At 51.4% G+C, this 21271-nt stretch overlaps 1 protein-coding gene across 2 annotated transcripts in view; it reads right to left on the bottom strand.

Moving 5' to 3' along the window:
- LOC140425113 (papilin-like) overlaps positions 1–21271 on the bottom strand; it is a 201384-nt gene that overhangs the window by 73048 nt on the left and 107065 nt on the right. For both annotated transcript variants that reach the window (XM_072509027.1, XM_072509025.1), the window contains exon 8: positions 11307–11480. In XM_072509027.1, coding sequence (XP_072365128.1) covers positions 11307–11480 — 174 coding nt within the window. The remainder of the gene's footprint in view (positions 1–11306; positions 11481–21271) is intronic.

Raw genomic sequence — 21271 nt, 5'->3', positions numbered from 1 at the left:
TACACACAAACATGACAGCGTGCAGACCTGCTTCTCTCTTTGGCGATGCCGACCTGATCAGACTTCCCAATGCTGTCGATGAGAGATGGGGATTCCTGTTCCACTGAGGGGATTGTAAAACCAGCCGCAGGGTCAGCAATGCCTCCTGGGTGGCAGTGGCAGCTCCAATGAGTGTGGGCAGTGTGACCAGGAAGACCACCGTCCAATGTAGGAAGAAAACAATTAACCTCCAACGAGCTGCAAAGATACGTTACCAGCTCCCTCTTGGCACCAGTTTTGCCAATCACCCCTCAATTTCCCAACCACGCCCCCCAGTCCATTGGCTGACACTTTGTAACCCCCAAACTCTGATCTTCAAGTTTGTTCCTCAGATCCCTCTGGCACCTAACAGCACAGCCATTTCATGTCCAAGTGCAGTGCCCACACATGCCACCTGCTTTAGACCTCCCTGGCCCATCAAACGTGCAGCTCACAATGTCCTCTCTTTGTCCCCCGCAGAAGAATCTAGTCCATAGTATGAGGGAAAGGGCGAAGACGGGGATCGTGGAGTCCCAGAGATCTGAGTCTTCACCTCCTATGAGGAATGAGTCCTGGAGATCACGGGGTTGTCCAAGGAGAGAGCAGTGACCACCAGCAAGATTGGCCTGTGCCAGAGAGGTGAGGATCCACTGCCCCTTCACCCAGATGACCTGGCACAAGTGAGTTGTTGATGTCCCACCAAACTGTCCTTCCATTTCAATCAGCACGTGTCCATTGTTTTGCAGGATCATCATCTGATGAGGCCAGGCCTTCTGGAGTCGTTCCACGCGCTGCCACCCAAGAGACCACCTTGGAGGAGAGCTCCGAGAAGAACATCGGCAATGCATCACAGGTATCACCTGCACCCTCAGCAGTGCAGATACACACATCTTGGTGGGCTTATAGGCTTCGGGGGCACAATTTGGTCAGCATCACACAACTGCTGATGCACATCAGGTGGAGGCAGGAACATCCGAGGGAAACAGCTGTTGGAGGTCTGCTGAATCCCAGCACACAGCTGGGTCACAAACAGATGCCCAGCCTTTGGACAAGTTACTTCCTGAGCCGATACAGATGATAGGCCAGAGCAGAGATTGAGAGGGGGTGTCAGCGACATTCCAGTGACTGTAAGGCCGATTGGAGGAGTCCCGAATCCTTGAGGAACAGGGGATGGTGCCGGAATTGCGTGACACCCAGGCTAACACTGCTCGGGTGGTGATCACAATGGAAAACCTGGAGCATGGCATCCGTGTCTTGGGTGGTGGTGTCCAAGTCATGGCTCAGTTTGCGACAACCATGGCTGAGGGCCTCAACATCATATTCTAGTCAATGAGGGGCGTGCCCCAGACACATGTTGACATTGTCTGGGCACTCCAGAGCGTGGCCCAGTCACTGAGGACCGTCGCTGAGGGTGTCAGCACCATAGTGCAGACAATGGAGAGCCTCCAGGACTGACAGAGCCAGATGACTCAGAGGCAACTGAAGCTGAGGGGTTGGCTCTTGGGCGACAGGGGTTATCTGCTGCGGTTGTGGCTGATGACGCCTATCCAGAGCCACATACAGATGCGGAGACCCGCTACAACGACACCCATGCCGTGAGGAAAGGCGAGATCGAGCAGTTCTTCGGCATCCTGAAGATGCGGTTCCACAATATCGCGCAGCAGAGAGATGACATTGGAGGAGGAGGATGAACTTCAGGCCTCTTGAAACAAAGAGGATGTGGGGGAGGGGAAGATGGGCACAGGCAGGTACAGGAGGCCCCTGGGCCAAAGCACGTGGCACAGTAACACAGTGGTTAACACTGTTGCTTCACTGCGCCAAGCTCCCAGGTTCGATTCCCGGCTGGGTCACCGTGTGTGCGGAGCCTGCACGTTCTCCCCGTGTCTGCGTGGGTTTCCTCCGTGTGCTCCAATTTCCTCCCACAGACCAGAATGATGTGGTGTTATGTACTTTGGACATTCTGAATTTTCCCTCTGTGTACCCGAACAGGCGCCGGAATGTGGCGACCAGGGGCTTTTCATGGTAACCTCATTGCGGTGTTAATGTAAGCCTACTTGTGACAATAAAGATTATTATAAAAGCACAGTGACGCTCTAATCGCCGCCATGTTCACCGATTAGGGGGCCTGGTCTGCGGCACATCCCACCCCGACACCCACTCAGGCCGACAACCCCCTCCCATGAACACCCTGCCTGTGCTGCCTCCCCCTCCCTTGCAATCCCCTCTGTTATACATACCTGCCACACAAGGGGTGCGTGCCCTGGGTTTGCAGTGACAGCAGATCTGATCCATGGGATGGAAGATGATGACAACCTGCTCTGTGATGAGTTCTGGGGCTCTGCATCGTATGACAACGTCTGACTCCTGCCCGGTAGCACTTTCCACCACCCACCGGGATGACCCCTGCATGTGAGCTGGCCATTCCATGACATGCCCCACTGAACTATTGGGGTAGCGGGGGTGGGGATGGTGGGGGGAGAGGGTCGGGAGGCAGAGGGGTATGGGGTGGAGAGGGGTGGGGGTGCGGCACCGGGGCGGTGAGCCCTGGTGCATGAGGCCCAGCTCATGGTCACACACAACAGTTGCACGTTCATCGAGTGGAATTCCTTTCGGTTTGTAGAGACCCGCCTGTCATGGGCCGGTGCTTGTCAAGTGACCTGCATCCCGTTGATCATCCCCCGGGCCCGGGGCTTCACGGTGATGACAGCGAATCTCACTGCCTGGGCATCCTGCTGGGCTATATTAGCCACATTAAATTTGATATATTGTGGTGACTGGGTGTACTGGGCCTCCGTGATGGCATGCATGCTCCTGTGCACCGAGCTCTGTGATATTCCAGACAGGTCACCGCTCGGCGTGTGGAAGGACCCTGTGATGTAAAAATTCAGGCTGACCGTCACCTTGCTGGTCAGCTGCAGTGGGTGTCCTCCCCATACGCCTGCATGCCAGGGTGCCCATGATCTGGCAAATGTGTCACACTGTCCCCCTGCTCTGCCAGAGTCGTCATCGGCATGTCCGGTCCAACATATCCTCGAATGACAGATGCTGCCAGTACACATAAGGCCTCATGTAGCGCTTCCCCTGAACCTCATCCTCAGCCTGTTGGGCGGCCAGCTCTACATCCTCACTGCAGACCTAATGGCTACGATGACTAGGATGAAGGCCAACATTCCTGGTTGAATTCCGAAGTCCATTGTCTGCAGGGAGTAAAATTGTCAGTGCATCCCATACACAAGTTTCCTGGTTATGTGTGTGGGAGCTTCAATGGGAAATCTCATTGACAAGCGGCAGGAAGAGGGAATCCTGCTGCTCCTGTCATGCATATTAGATATTTACTCACCTCTACCTGTTTCCTCATTATCGCTTACCATGTGGCTCTGTTCATCATGCAGTGGGCAGTGCTATTCTGCAGTCCCACATGAAACCTTGCTCTGCAAACTCCTTTACATTACAACTGAATCAGCCAATTATTTACAGTGACTGAACACCCAAGTCACCAATGTGGTCTCTGCATTTCTTAATATTCCTAAACCGACTGGAACATCGAGGTGCATTCCTAACATCCGGAACAGAGGTGGAGGCAGCCAGTTGACTGCTATGCCCTGTTGCCTTTGGAGGGCACCCTCTGGAGGGTCGAGGTGAGAAATGCCTGGCCGTTTGAGTCTCCTGCTCTGGGGAAAGTGCACCCACCTTCGCCGGAGCAGCTGGAGTTGCTGTGGTCATGGGCAGAGGGGACATGGAGCAGTTGGAGAGTCCTGTTTGGATTAGCGCAGGATTTCCAGCTGATGCTCCTTCTCCCTGTGAGTGCCTGAGGGACCCTCCCTGAGTCCAAGAGGAGAAAGGCTCCTGGAGAGAGGTTGAGTTGCCCCACCCCACTACTGCTTAGCCAGTGATGAATCTTTCTCATGGATAGAGCAATATTGTACAGGCCCGAGAGCATATCTGGCACAACTGACACAACTACTGGACAAAAGTCTCTACAGCTGATGCCTCGCTTTCAATGGTCAAACAATGAGCTCACAAGCCAGAGTGATGAGATCAGACAGAATGTGGACGGATTTTTCCATCCTCTGTTCTAATCTGCTGATGGCCTCTGATAACCCTGCCTGCCGTACCCTCATTGCCTTTGGTGCGCCAACATCTCTGAGGACCGATTTCAAGGTCTCCACATCGGACTTGCACTGATCAGGAGATTGGCCTCCAACAGTCCTCAGACTGTCAGAAACTATGAGTGTCACTTCCTCCATCTGCTGTCGACCCATTTCTGTGCTGGGTTCACTAGATGGCAACCCCCGAGCAGGTTCTAAATCTAGGTCCTGCTGAGGTGTGTGTCGCTGTATTGGGGGAGCGTGCAGATGAACACAGTGATGGATCTTCTTCATTGGCATCCTCGACCCCATCATCCAAGGTGAACTAAAGGCTGGTCCTGATGGGCTGGTTTCTTATGGCCTTTCCTTGCTAGTGGCTGTAATGGAATGAAGAGATACTTAGTGAGGGCTGGAGAAGCACCGATATTAAAAAGCACTCAGTGTCTGGGGGTGGGACATGATTCAGTGGCTTGTTGCGAGCCTTTGGCACAGAAGTGGTCTCTGTCCTCGCCGGCTTGCTCCCCCGCCTGGTCCTCAATGTGAGTGAGTGGTCTGAACTCCAGCATCCACCCCCCCCCCCCCTCCCCCACTCCCACCACCCACACACCCCCTTTGGCCTGAGCTGTCTCATTCTGGACAATCTTGTCTTGCATAACGAAAAATGAATAGACTGTGAGCAGAACATCTGCCAAAGCAGATATTAAGCATGATGTCTGCTGTGAGTGTTGGGCAGATCTATGTAAGAGCTGACAATGTGACTTGTGTGGGATATCACAAGAGCTGAAGGTGTTATAGTGTGATGGGAGAATCAATGGTGATGCCCTTTCTAGTGGTAAAATGTGAGATCTGCAGAGGGTGAATGTTTATGTGGGCGTCTTTAAATACGGCTCCCAGAATCTCAGCCCGCTAAGACAATGGCAGGGCAGACAATTCCCAGGCCACCCTGCCACTTAGACCGAGTTAAAACTCTGGTGTTTTGGCTTGGCATTCCATGCCATATTGGGCTGATAATCATGATATGCCACACAGATCTCCTGTTGATCCTTAGAAGGATCCTGAGGGATAGAAGTATAAGAACACCATGATGTTCAGTGCCACAGGCTACAACCCTGGCTCTTTGCCATCTGAAGGTAATTTGAGCTCTGCTTGTACAAACCTTCCTTCAGGGTAACTGTCTCCCTGGGCAGCTCTGCTTACACTCCTTTCTGAGGCCTCCTCGTCCTTCAGCATCGCCAGCTGTGGTATGCAGCTGGCAAGCTGGTTGCTGCTACCTCTGATCAGCTGTTCTCCACTCCCTCATTCTCCTTCCCTCACCTTCACTTGAGGAACCTCCTCCAGAGTGCACTATTCCCACAGTCTCTGTACCTCTTTTTGTTTCAGCCTTCCCTGCGCTGGAACCTCCTTGCGTGGAGCCTCCCTTTAAAATGCCTCCCTTAAGCTGAACCCTTCAGTGGCTCAATATCAGAGATTTGCTCAGAGTGCTGTGGAAACACTTTCTTCACTCCTCATGCAGTCTCTGCTGCAGCCTCCAACCCCTCGTTGTGCTGCTCAGATACTGTCATTTAAACCACCATTATGCTCCTTCAATGATCCTGTCGTGATCGTCTCCTGCCTGTACTTAGTATTTAGTTTTTAAGTTACCAACCAAAAGAGGGAGAGAGTTGTCCATTGGTGGGGTATTGCCCTACTCCTATGCGATGTGGGGCATCATGGACACTTCAATTATCCCTGAGGACTATATCTGTGGTAAGTGCAGTCAGTTGCAAAAGCTCTCCGAACGCATGGATCAGTTAGAGCAGTAGCTGGAAGCACTGAGGAGCACACAATTAGCTGAATGATAATAGCTTCAGAGATGTGGTCACACCCAAGGTTACAGGAAGATAGATGGGTGACCGAAAGACGGGGTCGGCAAAGAGTGCCAGGGTCCGCTATGGCTGTCCCCCTATCTAACAAGTATGCTGTTTTGGGTACTGATGAGGGGGAAAGTCCATCAGAGGACAGCAGCATCAGTGGCCAGAGCAGAAGCACCATGAATAGCTTTGCTGCACAGACAGAGGGGGATACAAAGCATAGCAAAGTGATAGTGGTAGGGGATTCAATAGTCAGGGGCACAGATAGGTGTTTCTGTAGTCGCTAAAAGGATTCCAGGATGGTAGTTTGCTCCCTGGTGCCAGGGTCCTGGATGTCTCTGAGCGGATGCAAAACACTCTAAAATGGGAGGGAAATCGGCAGAGGTCATTGGCACGAATGACATAGAATAAGAGTAGCGAGGTCCTGAATGGCAATTTAGGGAGTTAGGTAGAAGATTAAAAAGCAGGACCTCGAGGGTAGTAATCTCAGGATTACTGGGAGGGAGAGCTGCAGATTTTTGGATCACTGGGATGTCTTCCAGGGAAGGTGGGGCCTGTACAAGGACAGGTTACACCTGAACTGGAGAGGCACCAATATCCATGCTGGGAATTTGCTTGTATGGTTCGGGTGGGTTTAAACCAATTTGGCAGGGGCATGGGAATCAGAACAGTAAGCAAGCAAGTGTAGAGCCTGAGGATGAGCATGGTACCAGGGCCAGGCTGGCTAAGAGGAAGGGCAGGCTGGTGGGGGGATCGAACTCAGTGGGCCTGGAGGTCTTGAGTGTATCTGCTTGAATGCAGAGTATAACAAGTCAGGCAGATCAACTTAATGCCTTGATTTGTGCGTGGAACTTGGACATGGTTGCTGTAACGGAGACTTGGATAAAAATTGGACAGGACTGGCAGCTAAATATTCCAGGATATAGGTGTTTTAGGTGAGGCAGGGAAGGAGGTAAAAGAAATGGATGAGTTGCAATACTGGTTAGGGAACATATTATAGCTGTGCAGAAGGAGGACACCATGGAAAATCAAGTAACGAGGCACTGTGGGTCGAACTCAGAAACAGGAAGTGGGCAGTCACTATGATGCGGGTGTACTACAGGTCTCCCAACGGCCCACGGGAAGTTGAAGAACAGATATGCAAGCAGATTCTGGATAGATGTAGAAATAAACGGGTTGTTGTAGTGGGAGACTATAATTTTCCTCATATTGATTCGAAATCTGTTAGGCTAGGGGTGTTGATGGTGAGGAATTTGTTATGTGTGTCCAAGAAGGTTTCTTGGAACAATATGTGGATAGTCGGACTAGAGAGGGGCTATATTGGACCTAATGCTAGGAATGATCCCGGCCAGGTCATCAAAGTTGCAGTGGGAGAACATGTGGCGAACAGTGACCACTATTCCGTGAGCTTTTGGATACTCATGGAAAAGGGCGTGTGTTGTCCAAGGGTTAAGGTGCTAAATTGGGGGCAGGCTAACTACAACCAGATTAGGCAGGATTTGGAGACTGATATTTGGGAGAGGCTGTTGAAGGGTAAATTCACATTTAGCATATGGGAGTCTTTTCAGGAGCAGTTGGGAGTGCAGGACAGGCATGTCCCGGTAAAAAGGAAGGACAGGAAAGGTTGGATTCAGGAACTGTGGATGATCAGAGAAATTCAGAACCTTGTGAAAAAGAAAAAAGATGCATACTCGAGGTACAGACAACTAAAAACAGATAAAGCACTTGAGGAATACATAGAAAGTAGAAAAGAGCTCAAGCAGGGAGTTAGGAGGGCAAACAGGGGTCATGAGATGTCCTTGGCAGACAGGATTAAGGAGAATCCCAAGGCATTTTGTATGTATATTAGGAACAAGAGTGTAGCTAGAGAAAGAGTTGGTCCACTCAAGGACAAAGGAGGAAAATCGTGTGTAGAACCAAAGGAAGTTGGGCAGCACGGTAGCATTGTGGACAGCACAATTGCTTCACAGCGCCAGGGTCCCAGGTTCGATTCCGGCTTGGGTCACTGTCTGTGCGGAGTCTGCACGTCCTCCCCATGTGTGCGTGGGTTTCCTCCAGGTGCTCCGGTTTCCTCCCACAGTCCAAAGATGTGCAGGTTAGGTGGATTGGCCATGCTAAATTGCCCTTAGTGTCCAAAATTGCCCATAGTGTTGGGTGGGGTTGCTGGGTTATGGGGATAGGGTGGAGGTGTGGACCTTGATTGCTCTTTCCAAGAGCCGGTGCAGACTCGATGGGCCGAATGGCCTCCTTCTGCACTGTAAATTTTAAATTCTAAGTAGGTAAGATACTTAATGAGTATTTTGCATCGGTATTCACAAAGGAGAAGGGCACGTTGATTGGTGGTGTCTCAGAGGGATGTGTAAACAAGTCATTATTACAAGGGAGCATCAAAAAACATTAAGGTAGATAAATCCCCAGGGTCAGATGGCATTTATCCGAGATTCGTGAGGGAGACAGGAGATGAAATCGGTGGTCCACAACAGAAATCGTTGTGTCCTCATTGGCCACAGGTGAGATCCCAGAGGATTGGAGGATAGCCAATGTTTTACCGTTATTTAAGAACGGTTGCAAGGATAACCCTGGTAATTATAGGCCAGTGAGCTTGACGTCAGTGATAGTGAAATTGTTGGAAAAGATTCTCAAAAATTGGGGGCTGAATTCTCTGGTTGCAGACACTGAAATCGCCTTCAGTGACCGGCCGGAAAATCCAAATTCCCTGCAGATTCGGAGGCGATGTCGCTTTCGCGATGTTCCACTCCCTTCAAAGCCGAGTATGCCGCCCACGTATCCATGGCCTCAGGACATTGCCTGAGTCATGTACCTCACTGCTCCGCCCCCGACCGGCCGAGTTTCCAAAGGCGTGGCCTCACCCGTTGGGAACTCAGCGGGGCAGCTGCGGACTCAGTTCAGCGCCGCCACAGTCGGGGGAGGGACGATCCGTGGATAGGGGGCCCATTATTCGGGACAGGGGACACTGTAGTGGGGCAATCTGGGGCGCGGTTGGCGCCGAAGGTGGGGACTATTTCAAGGCCCGGGCCCGCGAGCGGCATCCACCATAAAGCACGGCGCGGCCGCTGCAGGCCGCCACCGTGCGCATGCGTGGCCACGGACCTGGCAATTCTACAGGCTGAATCGGCAGCTAGAGCCGGGTGTTCTACGCTGCCTTCCTGCTAGCCCCCAGTGAAACGGTGGCCATTTTGCGCCAATTTTCCAAAACGCCACCGTTCCCACATCAGCGTGGAGACAGTCTCCAAATCTGAAATTCCAACCCTCGATCTATGCACGTTTGGAAGTGAATGGTCTTATTAATGACAGACAGCATGGTTTTGTATGAGGGAGGCCATGTCTCACTAATTTAATTGAGCTTTTTGAGGAGGAGACAAAAATGATTTTCGAGGGAAGTGCTGTGGATGTTATCTACATGGACTTTAGTAAAGCATTTGATAAGGGGTGAACTATCTGGATGGATTCAGAACTGGCTTGGCTATAGACGTCAGAGGGTAGCAGTGGAAGAGTGTTTTTTTGAATGGAGGTCTGTAACTAGTGGTGTTCTGCAAGGATCAGTACTGGGACCTCTGCCCTTTTTAATGTATATAAATGACTTGGAAGAAAAATTAGCAGGTCTGATTAGCAAGTTTGCGGATGATACTAAGATTGCAGGAGTTGCAGATAGTGATGAAGATTGTCAGAGAATACAACAGGATATAGATAGGCTGCAAAATTCGGAAGAGAAATGACAGATAGAATTTAACCCGGACAAATGCGAGGTGATGCATTTTGGTAGATCCAATTCAGGTGGGAGCTAGAAAATGAACGGCAGAACCATCAGGAGCATAGAGACACAGAGAGATCTGGGTGTGCAGGTCCACAGATCCTTAAAAGTGGCAGCACAGGTGGAAATGGTGGTAAAGAATCGTATGGCATGCTTGCCTTCATAGGATGGGGTATCGAGTATAAAAACTCAAAAGTTATGTTACAGTTATATAGAACGTTGGTTATGCCACATTTGGAATACTGTGTCCAATTCTGGTCACCACACTACCAGAAGGACATGGAGGTTTTGGAGATAGTACAGAAAAGGTTTACCAGGATGTTGCCTGGTGTGGAGGGTATTAGCTATGAGGAGAGATTGAATAAACTGGGATTGCTCTCATGAGAGTCACAGAGGCTGAGGGGCGACCTGATGGAAGTTTATAAAATTATTAGAGGTATAGATAGGGTGAATAGTTGGAGGCTTTTCCGCAGGGCAGAATTCAAAATTACAAGAAAATACAAGTTCAAGGTGAGGGGGGGACAGGTTCAGTGTAGATGGGCGGGGAAAGTTTTTTACACAGAGGGTGGTGGTGGCCAGCAATGCACTGCCAAGTTAGGTGGTTTAGGGATATACGTTAGCGACCTTTAAGACTTATCTGGATCGGCACATGATCAGACGGGGTATAGAAAGAGACAGGTGATAGGTCTAGATAGGATCATAATCGGTTCAGGCTTGAAGGGCCAAAGGGCCTGTTCCTGTGCTGTATTGTTCGTTGTTCTTTGTAAAGACTTTGTGACCACAAATCATACAGGCAGCGAGAAATCACGGGGAATTGGCGATTGAATTGACACAATTATTTCATAATGTTATAACGTCCCTTTAAGAGATAGCTGCATGATTGCTGAGCCTCAAGAAATGAATCCACAATATCTTTACCACATCCCTTATGAGCGATTGGTGCCTTGTGTCTTGTCCAGTAATTCAGTCCAAGATATTATATCATTATAATAACATAACACATAATAGGCCTATACTGAGAGGCAGACAGACCTGCTACTTTTAGCCCAGCTCCTCTTTTGTAATATTTCAGGAGAGTGTGATGACATAGAAGTCTGTCTCAATGTTGCCAGGCCTGATTTTATGGCAGCAATAGAACATCATTCACCCATTGTGCAAATGTAATATTCTCTCTTTAAAATATGGACATCATCAATACAGGTGGAGCTGAAAGCAGTTTTAAATTTAGATTAAATCCCAATGAAAGGATGGAATTTTACAAATTTAAAATCTCTTGGATTTGTGAATTCAGAAATAAAAATGTAAAGTCAGCTTTTACAAAATATTAAAGCAGTCACGTTAGATATAAACTTGTCGACAGAATGATCTGGCAAAATATTTTGAAGATTTTTTTTACGAGCTGGAAAGATCATAATGGCAGAAATCCATTTAGCACGAGAATAAATCCAATTTTATATTTTGATCTCTCTGCAGGAACTCTTACCCTTCCTGTCACAAGTTCTTTTTCTCAAGTGAACATGCCCTGTTGAAAAAGCTGTATATTACTGACCAGGAAATAATGTTGGAACAGAAACCTACCTGCAGGTGGGCAATTTGTTTGGCACTCCGAACTAGTTTCAAAATTGTTTGCATTCCCGCCACAGCCTCCATATGTAAATTCCTCACAGGCCTTTGTGGCGTTATTGTAATAATAACGGATAATTCTTGCCCTACATGTTCCCACTTCAGGTGGCAGAGAGCAGATGTGATCGTCTAGAAAAATACAAAATGTTGCATGTAACATTTGTAGAATTACATAATAATTGATTTGATAAACAAAGATCTTGGTTACTACAAAAATAATAACATGAGGGTCATGATTTATAGGCTGTGTTGTGCCTGCAAGGTGACAAGGAACGGCCGGTAGAACCTGGGAGATCCCAATTCTGGGATCTACCCAGCTCACTGCGTCTCGCGAGATATCGCAGGTTCGCGTGAGACATGCCGATCTAAAATCCTACCCATTACAGGCAGGATCACTATCTGGCAAATCTGTACATTAGAGTGAGACAACTGGTCTCACTCTAATGCCTCGGAGACCTCGGGCGAGCGCCGTTCAGTACTGTTCCCCACAAGTGCAGAACAGATGGAACGTCACTTGTCTGGGTCACCCAAAGGAACAGAGGCTCCCAGATGGTTGACCTCTTCGGCAGGCTGGCACCCTGGGACTGCAGGTGACACCTTGGCACTGCCAGCCTGGCACTCTGCTAATGCCACCTGGGTGCCAGCCAAGCACTGTCAAGGTGCCCAGGTGGCACTGGGAGGGGCACTGCCAGGCTGGTGGTGCCTGGCTAATATTAACCCCGTGGTGGTGATTAGGATTGTGTCGGATGCAGGTGATGGGGGAAGCTGAGACCCTCTCATAGGTCCATTGGGGCTTTGGATGGTTGTGGGTTGAGTGTTAGGGATGCCATCGAAAAATAGCATCCCAATCTCTTCCTGCATTGAGGAATTCTGGCGAGCGGTGCTCCTCAGTGCAGGAAATGGGAATAAGTGCGGCCTTGAAGGGGAGTTCCCCGCTGTGGCTGCAAATTGCAACACAGACCCGATAGATAACGTGTTGTTGCTTGGCACTAGGAACACCGGGAAATACCCGGATAAACGCGCTCATCAAGAGATTCCAAATTGGTTAGATCGCAACGAATTAAAATCAAAACCGTTACTGGTGTGTGAACTCCCTCCAGTAGTTAGTGCCAAAAATGAGCCCCCACATTTGTAATATTCCGCATGGGACTACGGGGTGGGAATGATTATCTTCCTGTGGTCCTTACGGAGTATGAGCCAGGGGTGGGGGATCTCTATTAACCTCTGTATAAATTGTTGGCCAGTTTCCTTATTTTACTCGGTGTGGGCACCTTGTGTCCTTATTAAAAAATGAATGGCTCCCTCGCTGTCTGATTTGCCCAACATGCATCTCAGCTGCTCGTCACTAACAAAGGAGAGATATTTACGAGCACTCCCTCACCACTCACTCCCAGTCTACACACAAACATGACAGCGTGCAGACCTGCTTCTCTCTTTGGCGATGCCGACCTGATTAGGCTTCTCAATGCCATCGATGAGGGATGGTGAACCCTGTTCCCCTGAAGGAGTTGTAAAACCAGACGCAGGTGTTGCTCGTTTTAGCCTTAGTTTAATTGCCATTGTTCTATCACCTTTTCTCTTGAGTCGCCAGGTATCTTTCTGATACCGCCACGTGGTTCAAGTCTGAGTAATGATCAATAATCCAACACACCGCTTGGTAAGAGTTAAATCAACGCACATTTATTATATACAGTAATCAATACTTATACATTAATTCTACTTCTAAGCTACTTCCTATAACTAACAGGCCAATACTTAACTTTGCAAATGGCTCACCAGGTCAGGGAAACGAATGGCCTTTCGTATGGGTTCTGAGCCTGCAGGATTCAAAGCTGGTACAGGTCGATAGCCAGGAGAGCCTATCTCATAGCGAGCGTTGAAGTAAGACATACGATTTTAGCGGCTGTTGCAGAAGGGTCTCGAAGGGTGCGGAAGGATGGAGAGAGAGAAGAAGGGTCGATTTGAACTTGGACTCTATTCTTATAGTCCCCAGGGCTTCCCACCTTTTGGGGCGGACCCTGTACCTGGTTCCAAGTGATTGGACTTCGTCCCAATCACTTGGTTCGATATTCTCCAATGCTGGAGCGATTCCTTGATTGATGGGTGGTTTTGGGGTGGTCGTTCACCTCTCTTTGTGTAGGCTCCTGCTGGCGCCGAAAAGTCTGGGTTGGCTTTGTGTGTCTAATTTGTTGCACATTGTTCCCGGGGATTGCTAATTAATGTTCAGGTGGCTGGTGTGTTGTGATGCTGATGGCTGCAGGTATCAATTCTGTCTGGCCTTCCCAGAGGCGAATACACAGTTTTACCTGCAGCTGCTTGTTTTTAGTCCTGTTGGCTGATTTTCCCATCAGCCTTTTCCGTTCGCCATTTTAAATTGGGGTTGGCCATTCTAAATCGGGAGTTTGCCATTTTAACTGGCTCCACAGGGTCAGCAATGCCTCCTGGGAGGCAGTGGCAGCTGCAATGGGTGTGGGCAATTTGACCAGGAGGACCGCAGTCCAATGTAGGAAGAAGACAATTAACCTCCAACAAGCTGCAAAGGTAAGTTACCACCTCCCTTCTGGCATTAGTTCCGCCTGCCATCCCTCAATTTCCCAAACCCTCCCCCCAATTCACTGACTGACACCTCGCAACCCCAACATCCGATCTTCAAGCTTGTTTCTCAGGACCCTCTGGCAGCCACCAGCACAGCCCTTTCATGTCCAGGTGCAGTGCCCACACATGCCACCTGCAATAGAACTCCCTGACTGATCAAACGTGCAGCTCACAATTTCCTCTCCTTGTCCCCACAGGAGAACCTAGTCCATAATAAGAGGGAAAGGGCGAAGACGGGGGAGGTGGGGGTGGAGTTCCAGAGATCCAAGTCCTCACCTCCTATGAGGAATGGTTCCTGGAGATCACGGGGTTGTCCAAGGAGAGAGCAGTGACCAACAGCAAGACTGGCCTGTGCCAGAGAGGTGAGGATCCACTGCCCCTTCACCCAGATGATCTGTCTCAGGTGAGTTGTTGATGCCCCACCAAACTATCCTTCCATTTCAATCAGCACGTGTCCATTGTCTTGCAGGATCACCATCTGATGAGGCCAGGGCTTTCGGAGTCGTTCCACCGCGCTGCCACCCAAGAGACCACCACGGAGGAGAGCTCCGAGAAGAACATCGTCGATGTGTCACAGCTATCACCTGCACCCTCCAGCAGTGCAGATTCACACATCTTGGTGGGCCTATAGGCTTCGGGGGCACAATCTGGTGAGCATCACACAGCTGCTGATGCACATCAAATGGAGGCAGGAACATCCGAGGGAGACAGCTGTCGGAGGTCTGCTGAATCCCAGCACACAGCTGGGTCACAACCAGATGCCCAGCCTTTGGACAAGGTACTTCCCGAGCTGGTGCAGATGATAGGCCAGAGCTATGAGTTTGAGAAGGCAGTGTCAGTGACATTCCAGTGACTGTAAGGCCGATTAGAGGATCAATCTGCGACAACCATGGCCGAGGGCCTCAACATCATAATCGGGCAGCACGGTAACACAGTGGTTAGCACCGTTGCTTCACAGCTCCAGGGTCCCAGGTTCGATTTCCGGCTTGGGGCACTGTCTGTGCGGAGTCTGCATGTTATCCCCGTGTCTGTGCGGGTTTCCTCCGGGTGCTCCGGTTTCCTCCCACAGTCCAAAGATGTGCAGGTTAGGTGGATTGGTCATGCAAATTTCCCTTAGTGTCGAAAGGATGGGGTTACGGGCATAGGATGGAGGCGTGGGCTTGAGTAGGGTACTCTTTCCAAGGGCTACTGCAGACTCAATGGGCAGAATGGCCTCCTTCTGTACTGTAAATTTTGTGATATTCCAGTCGATAAGGAGCATGCCCCAGACACAGGTAGAGAATGCCAAGGCACTCCAGAGCGTGGCCCAGTCACTGAGGACCATCACTGAGGGTGTCAGCACCATAGTGCAGACAGTGGAGAGCCTCCAGGACTGATAGAGCCAGATGATCAGGGACCTCTGAAGCTTACCCCAGCTGATGCTCCCTCCCATGGTGTCCCTCAGGGCCCTACGGGCACCCTCATGCTATAGGAAGTGCTGGAGGCCAATCCGAGGCCTGCAACCGAGGAAACTATGGCGGTCTCCAGTTCTTCTGATTTCCCCCCTCCTTACACTGGTGCATCTCAAGGAAGAACAGGGTAGCAGGCGATCCCTGACACCAGTAACTCGGCTGGGACCCTCTGGCTCCAGGCTCTCCAAAGGATGTCCACCAAGGGCGTCAAAGCTCACAGAGTGCGGGAAACAGAAGGCTGCCTCCAGCTCCCATGTGCATCCTGGGGAAACACTTACACTTTGCGGCAGGTAATAGGAGACTCAGAAGATTAAGGATCACTGAGTGGGCACTGAGTATTGGGGGGGGGGGGGGGGGGGGGGCACCATCGGTAGTAGCGACTGTTAGGGTTTCAATTGTTCACTTTTAAACATGCTACACCTGCGAAATGTGAAACCTCTGTCACGTTATTCTGCAATTCGGGACGGCCTGAACCTCCGCCCTATGTTGCCCTCTGCTCTTCCCCAGCCCCTGCTCCCTGACCACAGTGGCATACCATGTGCAAGTTATGGGTGAGGGCCGGTTGTCGGCACAAAGACAGAAGTCAGACTATGGCACAGATAGAGCAGCAGCAGAGCTTACTTTGCAGTGAGTTATCATCACCATCCTGCTTTGTATAATGACCCACTGACAGTGCCAACTCAGGGCCAGCACCCTGGAATGAAGGTACACAGACCCTGAGAGCATGGAACATGGTGACCAGCATGGGAGAGGGGTAAATGGATAGGGGGAGAATGGATGAGGGGGAGAATGGGTGGGAAGGGCGTGAGATGATGGACAAAGACACGCCCTATGAGAAGCGGGTGAGGATAAGTGCCTCCCTGGTCCTGTGGACATGCAGAACCCTCGTCGCCAGCTGTCCTCTGGCATCCCATCAGTGTTGAACGATTGCCGCAATTGTCCCATGGTGATTCGTGGGGCGGTAGAAGATATTCGATGAACGTCCGTCCACTTTGAGTGGGCATCTATAAGGAGCAGAAACACTGACCCCATAATTGGCATAGCAAATCTGGCATGCAAGCAAACCCAGGGGTGTTCTGATCTTTCCCAAGGGTGGAGACAGGCTGATGAGGGGGCTTCTGGTGTTCCTGGTATCCACACATTGTTGCACCATTCGCTCGATGTCGCTGTCGGGACCTGGCCACCGCACGTAGCTCTTCACGAGAATTTTCATTTTAGAAACACACAGGCGTCCACTATGCAAATCTTATAAGATGGTGCACTGACCCGGCCGCGAGATGACCACGTGACCTCCCCACAGGAGGATACCATGCTCCTCACTGAGCTCCTACTGCTCTGCAAGATAGGCCTCCAGCTCTTCTGGGGGTTTTCCTTGTAGCCAGCCACACAGGAAGATGCAACGTAATTTCACAGCAAAAGCGAAACATGGGATTCTCCGTCGGCTGACGGCAGTATTGGGAAAGGCGATTGGCCAGAGAACTGCGCATGAGGGGAAAATCGTGGCCTGTGCCAGGCATCCTACAGAATGTCATGCGTAGGTGCCTCAACAGCAGCACCAATGCATTCTATTCTACACGGAAAGTAAATGGCATATCATTAGTGAGCCTGATGGTATTCTCCACAGCCTCTGTGATGCTCCGCCTCTGCCGGGATAAATCACCGATGGCGAGTCTCACTTGTGGTTTTAAAAATCGTGAATCAGGCACCACGGCTGATGAAGGAGAGAGAGGAGGTAAGACATGCAGAGGCACGACCGTGGGCTGCCGGTCCTGCCGCTGACTGCAGGCTGAGGGGTGGGGCATCTGCCCGTCCCATGGAACAGCAGTGGTGTGACGGGGGGTGACCAAGGGATGACCAGTGGGGTTGGGTTGACACCTCCGGGTTGGGGTATCCAGCATGGACCTCCATTGTCACAGACTGCAAGGCAGACATTTTGCAGCACACCCCACTGTCTACCCAGCGAGGCCCGTGGTTGCGCAGAGTGACACCGACCGTAGCGGTTCCCCCACCACACATCCCCCGCACCCCAGCCCCTACCCTCCACCCCACCAACCCGCACATCAGCCCCACCCCCTCCCCTACCAACTTCCCCCTACAACCATCCGCCATCCACCGCCAGGGCAGCACGCTGCCCACTCAAGGGCAAACCCACAGGAACCCCGACAGGAGGGCACCAGGCGTGGGTGCTGGAGCATACCGCTAGCATAGGTAGTGTCCGCCAATGGTACCCCTGGCAGCAGGGATGGGCATCAGGGCCAGAGGCCCCCACAATGCATGGCACCAACGGGATCAGGGTTGCAGAGTGCCAGGGGGAATGGCCAGAGGTGGGTATGGGTTTGGGGAAGGAGGGGATGAGGGGGACATGGGGGGCAGGGACAGAAGTGCAGACCGGGGCCACCGTGTAGCCCAATGGACCTGGTTAAGCACGGGGGTACGCACCACGTTAACAGGTCTAACATTTACCCCCTGCAGACAATGGCTATTGGAATCCATCCAGGAATGGCGGCCTTCATCCTGGCTGCCGCAGCCCCAGGGGATGCACTGAGGTTCTACAAGCTGGAGCGGCTTGGGGAGGAAGCTGCAGCGGTGGAGCCTGCCCCAGAGGAACAAGAGGCAGCCGGTGAGGATGGAGAGCTGGTCATCCAACAAGCCGAAGAGGAAGTGGGAAGGAGGCACCGCATCAGGTCTCGTGTACCCGCAGCGTCTGTCTTTTGAGGACCTGCCAGAGTGGGCATGCCGTCGAAGGAGACTCGCTCCCAGTGGCCGTCAAGGTGACGGTCGCTCTGAATGTTTACACCATGGGGTCATTCCAGGCGCCAAGTGGGGACCAGTCAGGGATCTCGCAGACCTCGGTGCACAAGTGCATCCACACCGTCATGGAGGCCCTATATGCCTGCTCAGCACAATATATCAAATTCCATGTGGATAATTGAGCCGACCAGGTTGCCCGAGCAGCAGGGTTCGCCATCATCACCGAGATGCCCCGGGCCCAGGGGGTGATCGATGGAATGCAGGCCACACTACAGACTCCTGCAGATGACAGGCCATTCTACACAAGCTGAAAGGGGTTCCACTCGATAAACGTGCAGGTGGAGTGTGAGCATGAGTTGCACATGATGCACGTCTGCGCCCGATACCTGGGCAGTGTGCACAACGCCTTTATCCTGGTACCGTCGACCGTTCCTGGCATTTTGAGGCGCACCCCCATCTGAGGAGTTGGCCTTGGGCGACAGGTGTTATCTGCTGCGGTCGTGGCTGATGATGCCTATCCAGAGGCCACAGGCTGATGCGGAGACTGTTACAACGACACCCATGCTGTGAGCAAAGACGAGATCGAGCAGTTCTTCGGCATCCTGAAGATGCGGTTGAGCATTGTGCTCGTAATCTCCCACATCATGGTGGCCTCCTTTGTCCTCCACAACATCACACAGCAGAGGGGCAACACTGCAGGAGGAAAACAAATACTGAGCCTCGTGAAAGGAAAAGGATGCGGGGGAACGGGAGGGTGGGCAGGACATGGGGTCCCAGGTTCGATTCCCGGCTTGGGTCACTGTCTCTGCGGAGTCTGCACTTTCTCCCCATGTCTGCGGGGTTTCCTCCGGATGCTCCGGTTTTCTCCCACAAGTCCCGAAAAACGTGCTGTTAGGAAACTTGGATATTCTGAATTCTCTCTCCATGTACCCGGACAGGCGCCGGAATGTGGCGACTAGGGGCTTTTCACAGTAACTTAATTGCAGTGTTAATGTAAGCCTTCTTGTGACACTAATAAAGATTGTTATAAAAGCACCACGGGACGCTCTAATCACTTCCATTTTCACCGATTAAGTGGTCTGGTCGGCGAAACCCAAACATCACATCCCACCCCGACACCCCCTCAGGCCGACACCCCCTCCCATGAATACCCTGCCTTTGCTGCCTCCCCCCTCCCTTGCTATCCCCTCCGTGATACATACCTGCCGTACAAGGGGTGTGGGCCCTGGTTTAGCAGTAACAGCGGGTCCATGGGATGGAGTATGATGACAACCCGCTCTGCAATGAGCTCTGATGCTCTGCATCATATGATGACGTCTGACTCCTGCCCACAGTAACACTTTCCACCATCCACTTGGGTGACCCCTGCATGCGAGCTGGCCATTCTATCACACGGTCCCACCAAACAGTTGGGGTAGTGGATGTGGGATGGTGGAGGGGTGGGGGGGGGGAGGGGGTGGGGAGGCAAGAGGGTATGGGGTGGAGAGTAGTGGGGGTTGGGCACTGGAGCACTGAGCTCTTGCTGAACTGGTGCATGATGCCCAGCTCATGGTCACACACCAGGTGCACGTTCATCGAGTGGAATTCCTTTTGGTTTGTGAAGACCGGCCTGTCATGGGCTTATAGGGCGGTCTTCATCCTGTCGATCATCCCCTGGACCCGGGGCATCTCCGTGATGATGACGAATCCCACTGCCTGGGCATCCTGGTGGGCTATATTATCCACATTAAATTTGATATATTGTGGTGACTGGGTGTATAGGGCCTCCGTGATGGCATGGATGTACCTGTGCACCGAGCTCTGTGATGTTCCAGACAGGTCCCCGCTTGGCTTGTGGAAGGACCCTGTAGGGAGTCAATCTCGCGATCAGTTGATCGCTGAGTTCTTAAATATGGACCAGTCCACTGTTTCTAAGCAGTCATATAAGAGCCCTTCTGTTTCCTCGGACTAGCACTGCATGACCTTCGTAGCTGGATTCTCCCGCTTGAGTTTCTGTTTGTATGCCGGGAGAAGGAGCAGCGTCTTGTGGTCTGATTTCCCACAGTGCAGTTGGGGGATGGAATGGTAGATGCCCTTGATCTTTGAGTTGCAGTGGTCAAGAGTGTTGTCGCTCTTGGTGGGACAGGAGATGTGCTGGTGGAATTTTGGCACTACACTCTTGAGGTTGGAATTTTATACATATATTCAGAACAAGAGGGTAGCTAGAGAAAGAGTTGGTCCACTCAAGGATACAGGTGCGAAATTATGTGAAGAACCAAAGGAAGTAGATGAGATCCTTAATGAGTATTTTGCATCGGTATTCACAAAGGAGAAGAACATGTTGATTAGTGGTGTCTCAGAGGGATGTGTAAATATTTTAGAACAGTTCGTTATTTCGAGAGAGGAAGTGTGAGCTGTGTTAAAAAGCATTCAGGTAGACAAATCCCCAGGGCCAGATGGCATCTATCCTAGATTCCTGAAGGAGACAAGAGATGAAATTGGTGGGCTTCTGACAGAAATCGTTTTGTCCTCATTGGCGACAGGTGAGATCCTGGAGGATTGGAGGATAGCCAATGTTGAACCATTATTTAAGAAGGGTTGCAAGGATAACCCGAGTAATTATAGGCCATTGAGCTTGACGTCAGTGACAGTGATATTGTTGGAAATAATTCTCAGAGATAGGGGGATAGACTTTCCGATTCTGGGGCTATGTCCACGCTGGCGTTGGAATGGTGAAAAAATGGTACAAAACGGCCACCGATTCACCATTTTGCTGGGGGCTAGCAGGACGGCAGCATACAGCACCCGGCCGATACGTATTCGTGCTGATACGCCCCGGAGAATTGCCGGGTCCGTGGCTGCGCATACACACGGCAGCGGCCTGCAGCGGCCGCACCGTGCTACATACGGAGGCTGATCGTGGACCTGGCCCGCAAAATAGTGCCCCCTACCTTTGGCCGGCTCGAGCCCGCCGGACCATCCTGTAGCCCGCAGCCCCTAATACAGTCCCACCCTGCCTGCGGATTAGCCCGCCCCTAACTGTGGGGACGCTGGACTGAGTCCGCAGCCGCCATGCCGAGTTCCCGACTGGTGAGACCATGAGTGACCCACGTCTTCAGGAACTCGGCCGGTCGGGGGAGGAGC

This window comes from Scyliorhinus torazame, chromosome 6, assembly GCF_047496885.1.
Source record: "Scyliorhinus torazame isolate Kashiwa2021f chromosome 6, sScyTor2.1, whole genome shotgun sequence".
In the NCBI taxonomy this organism is placed as follows: Eukaryota; Metazoa; Chordata; class Chondrichthyes; order Carcharhiniformes; family Scyliorhinidae; genus Scyliorhinus; species Scyliorhinus torazame.
This window is presented reverse-complemented; position numbering and strand designations above follow the sequence as displayed.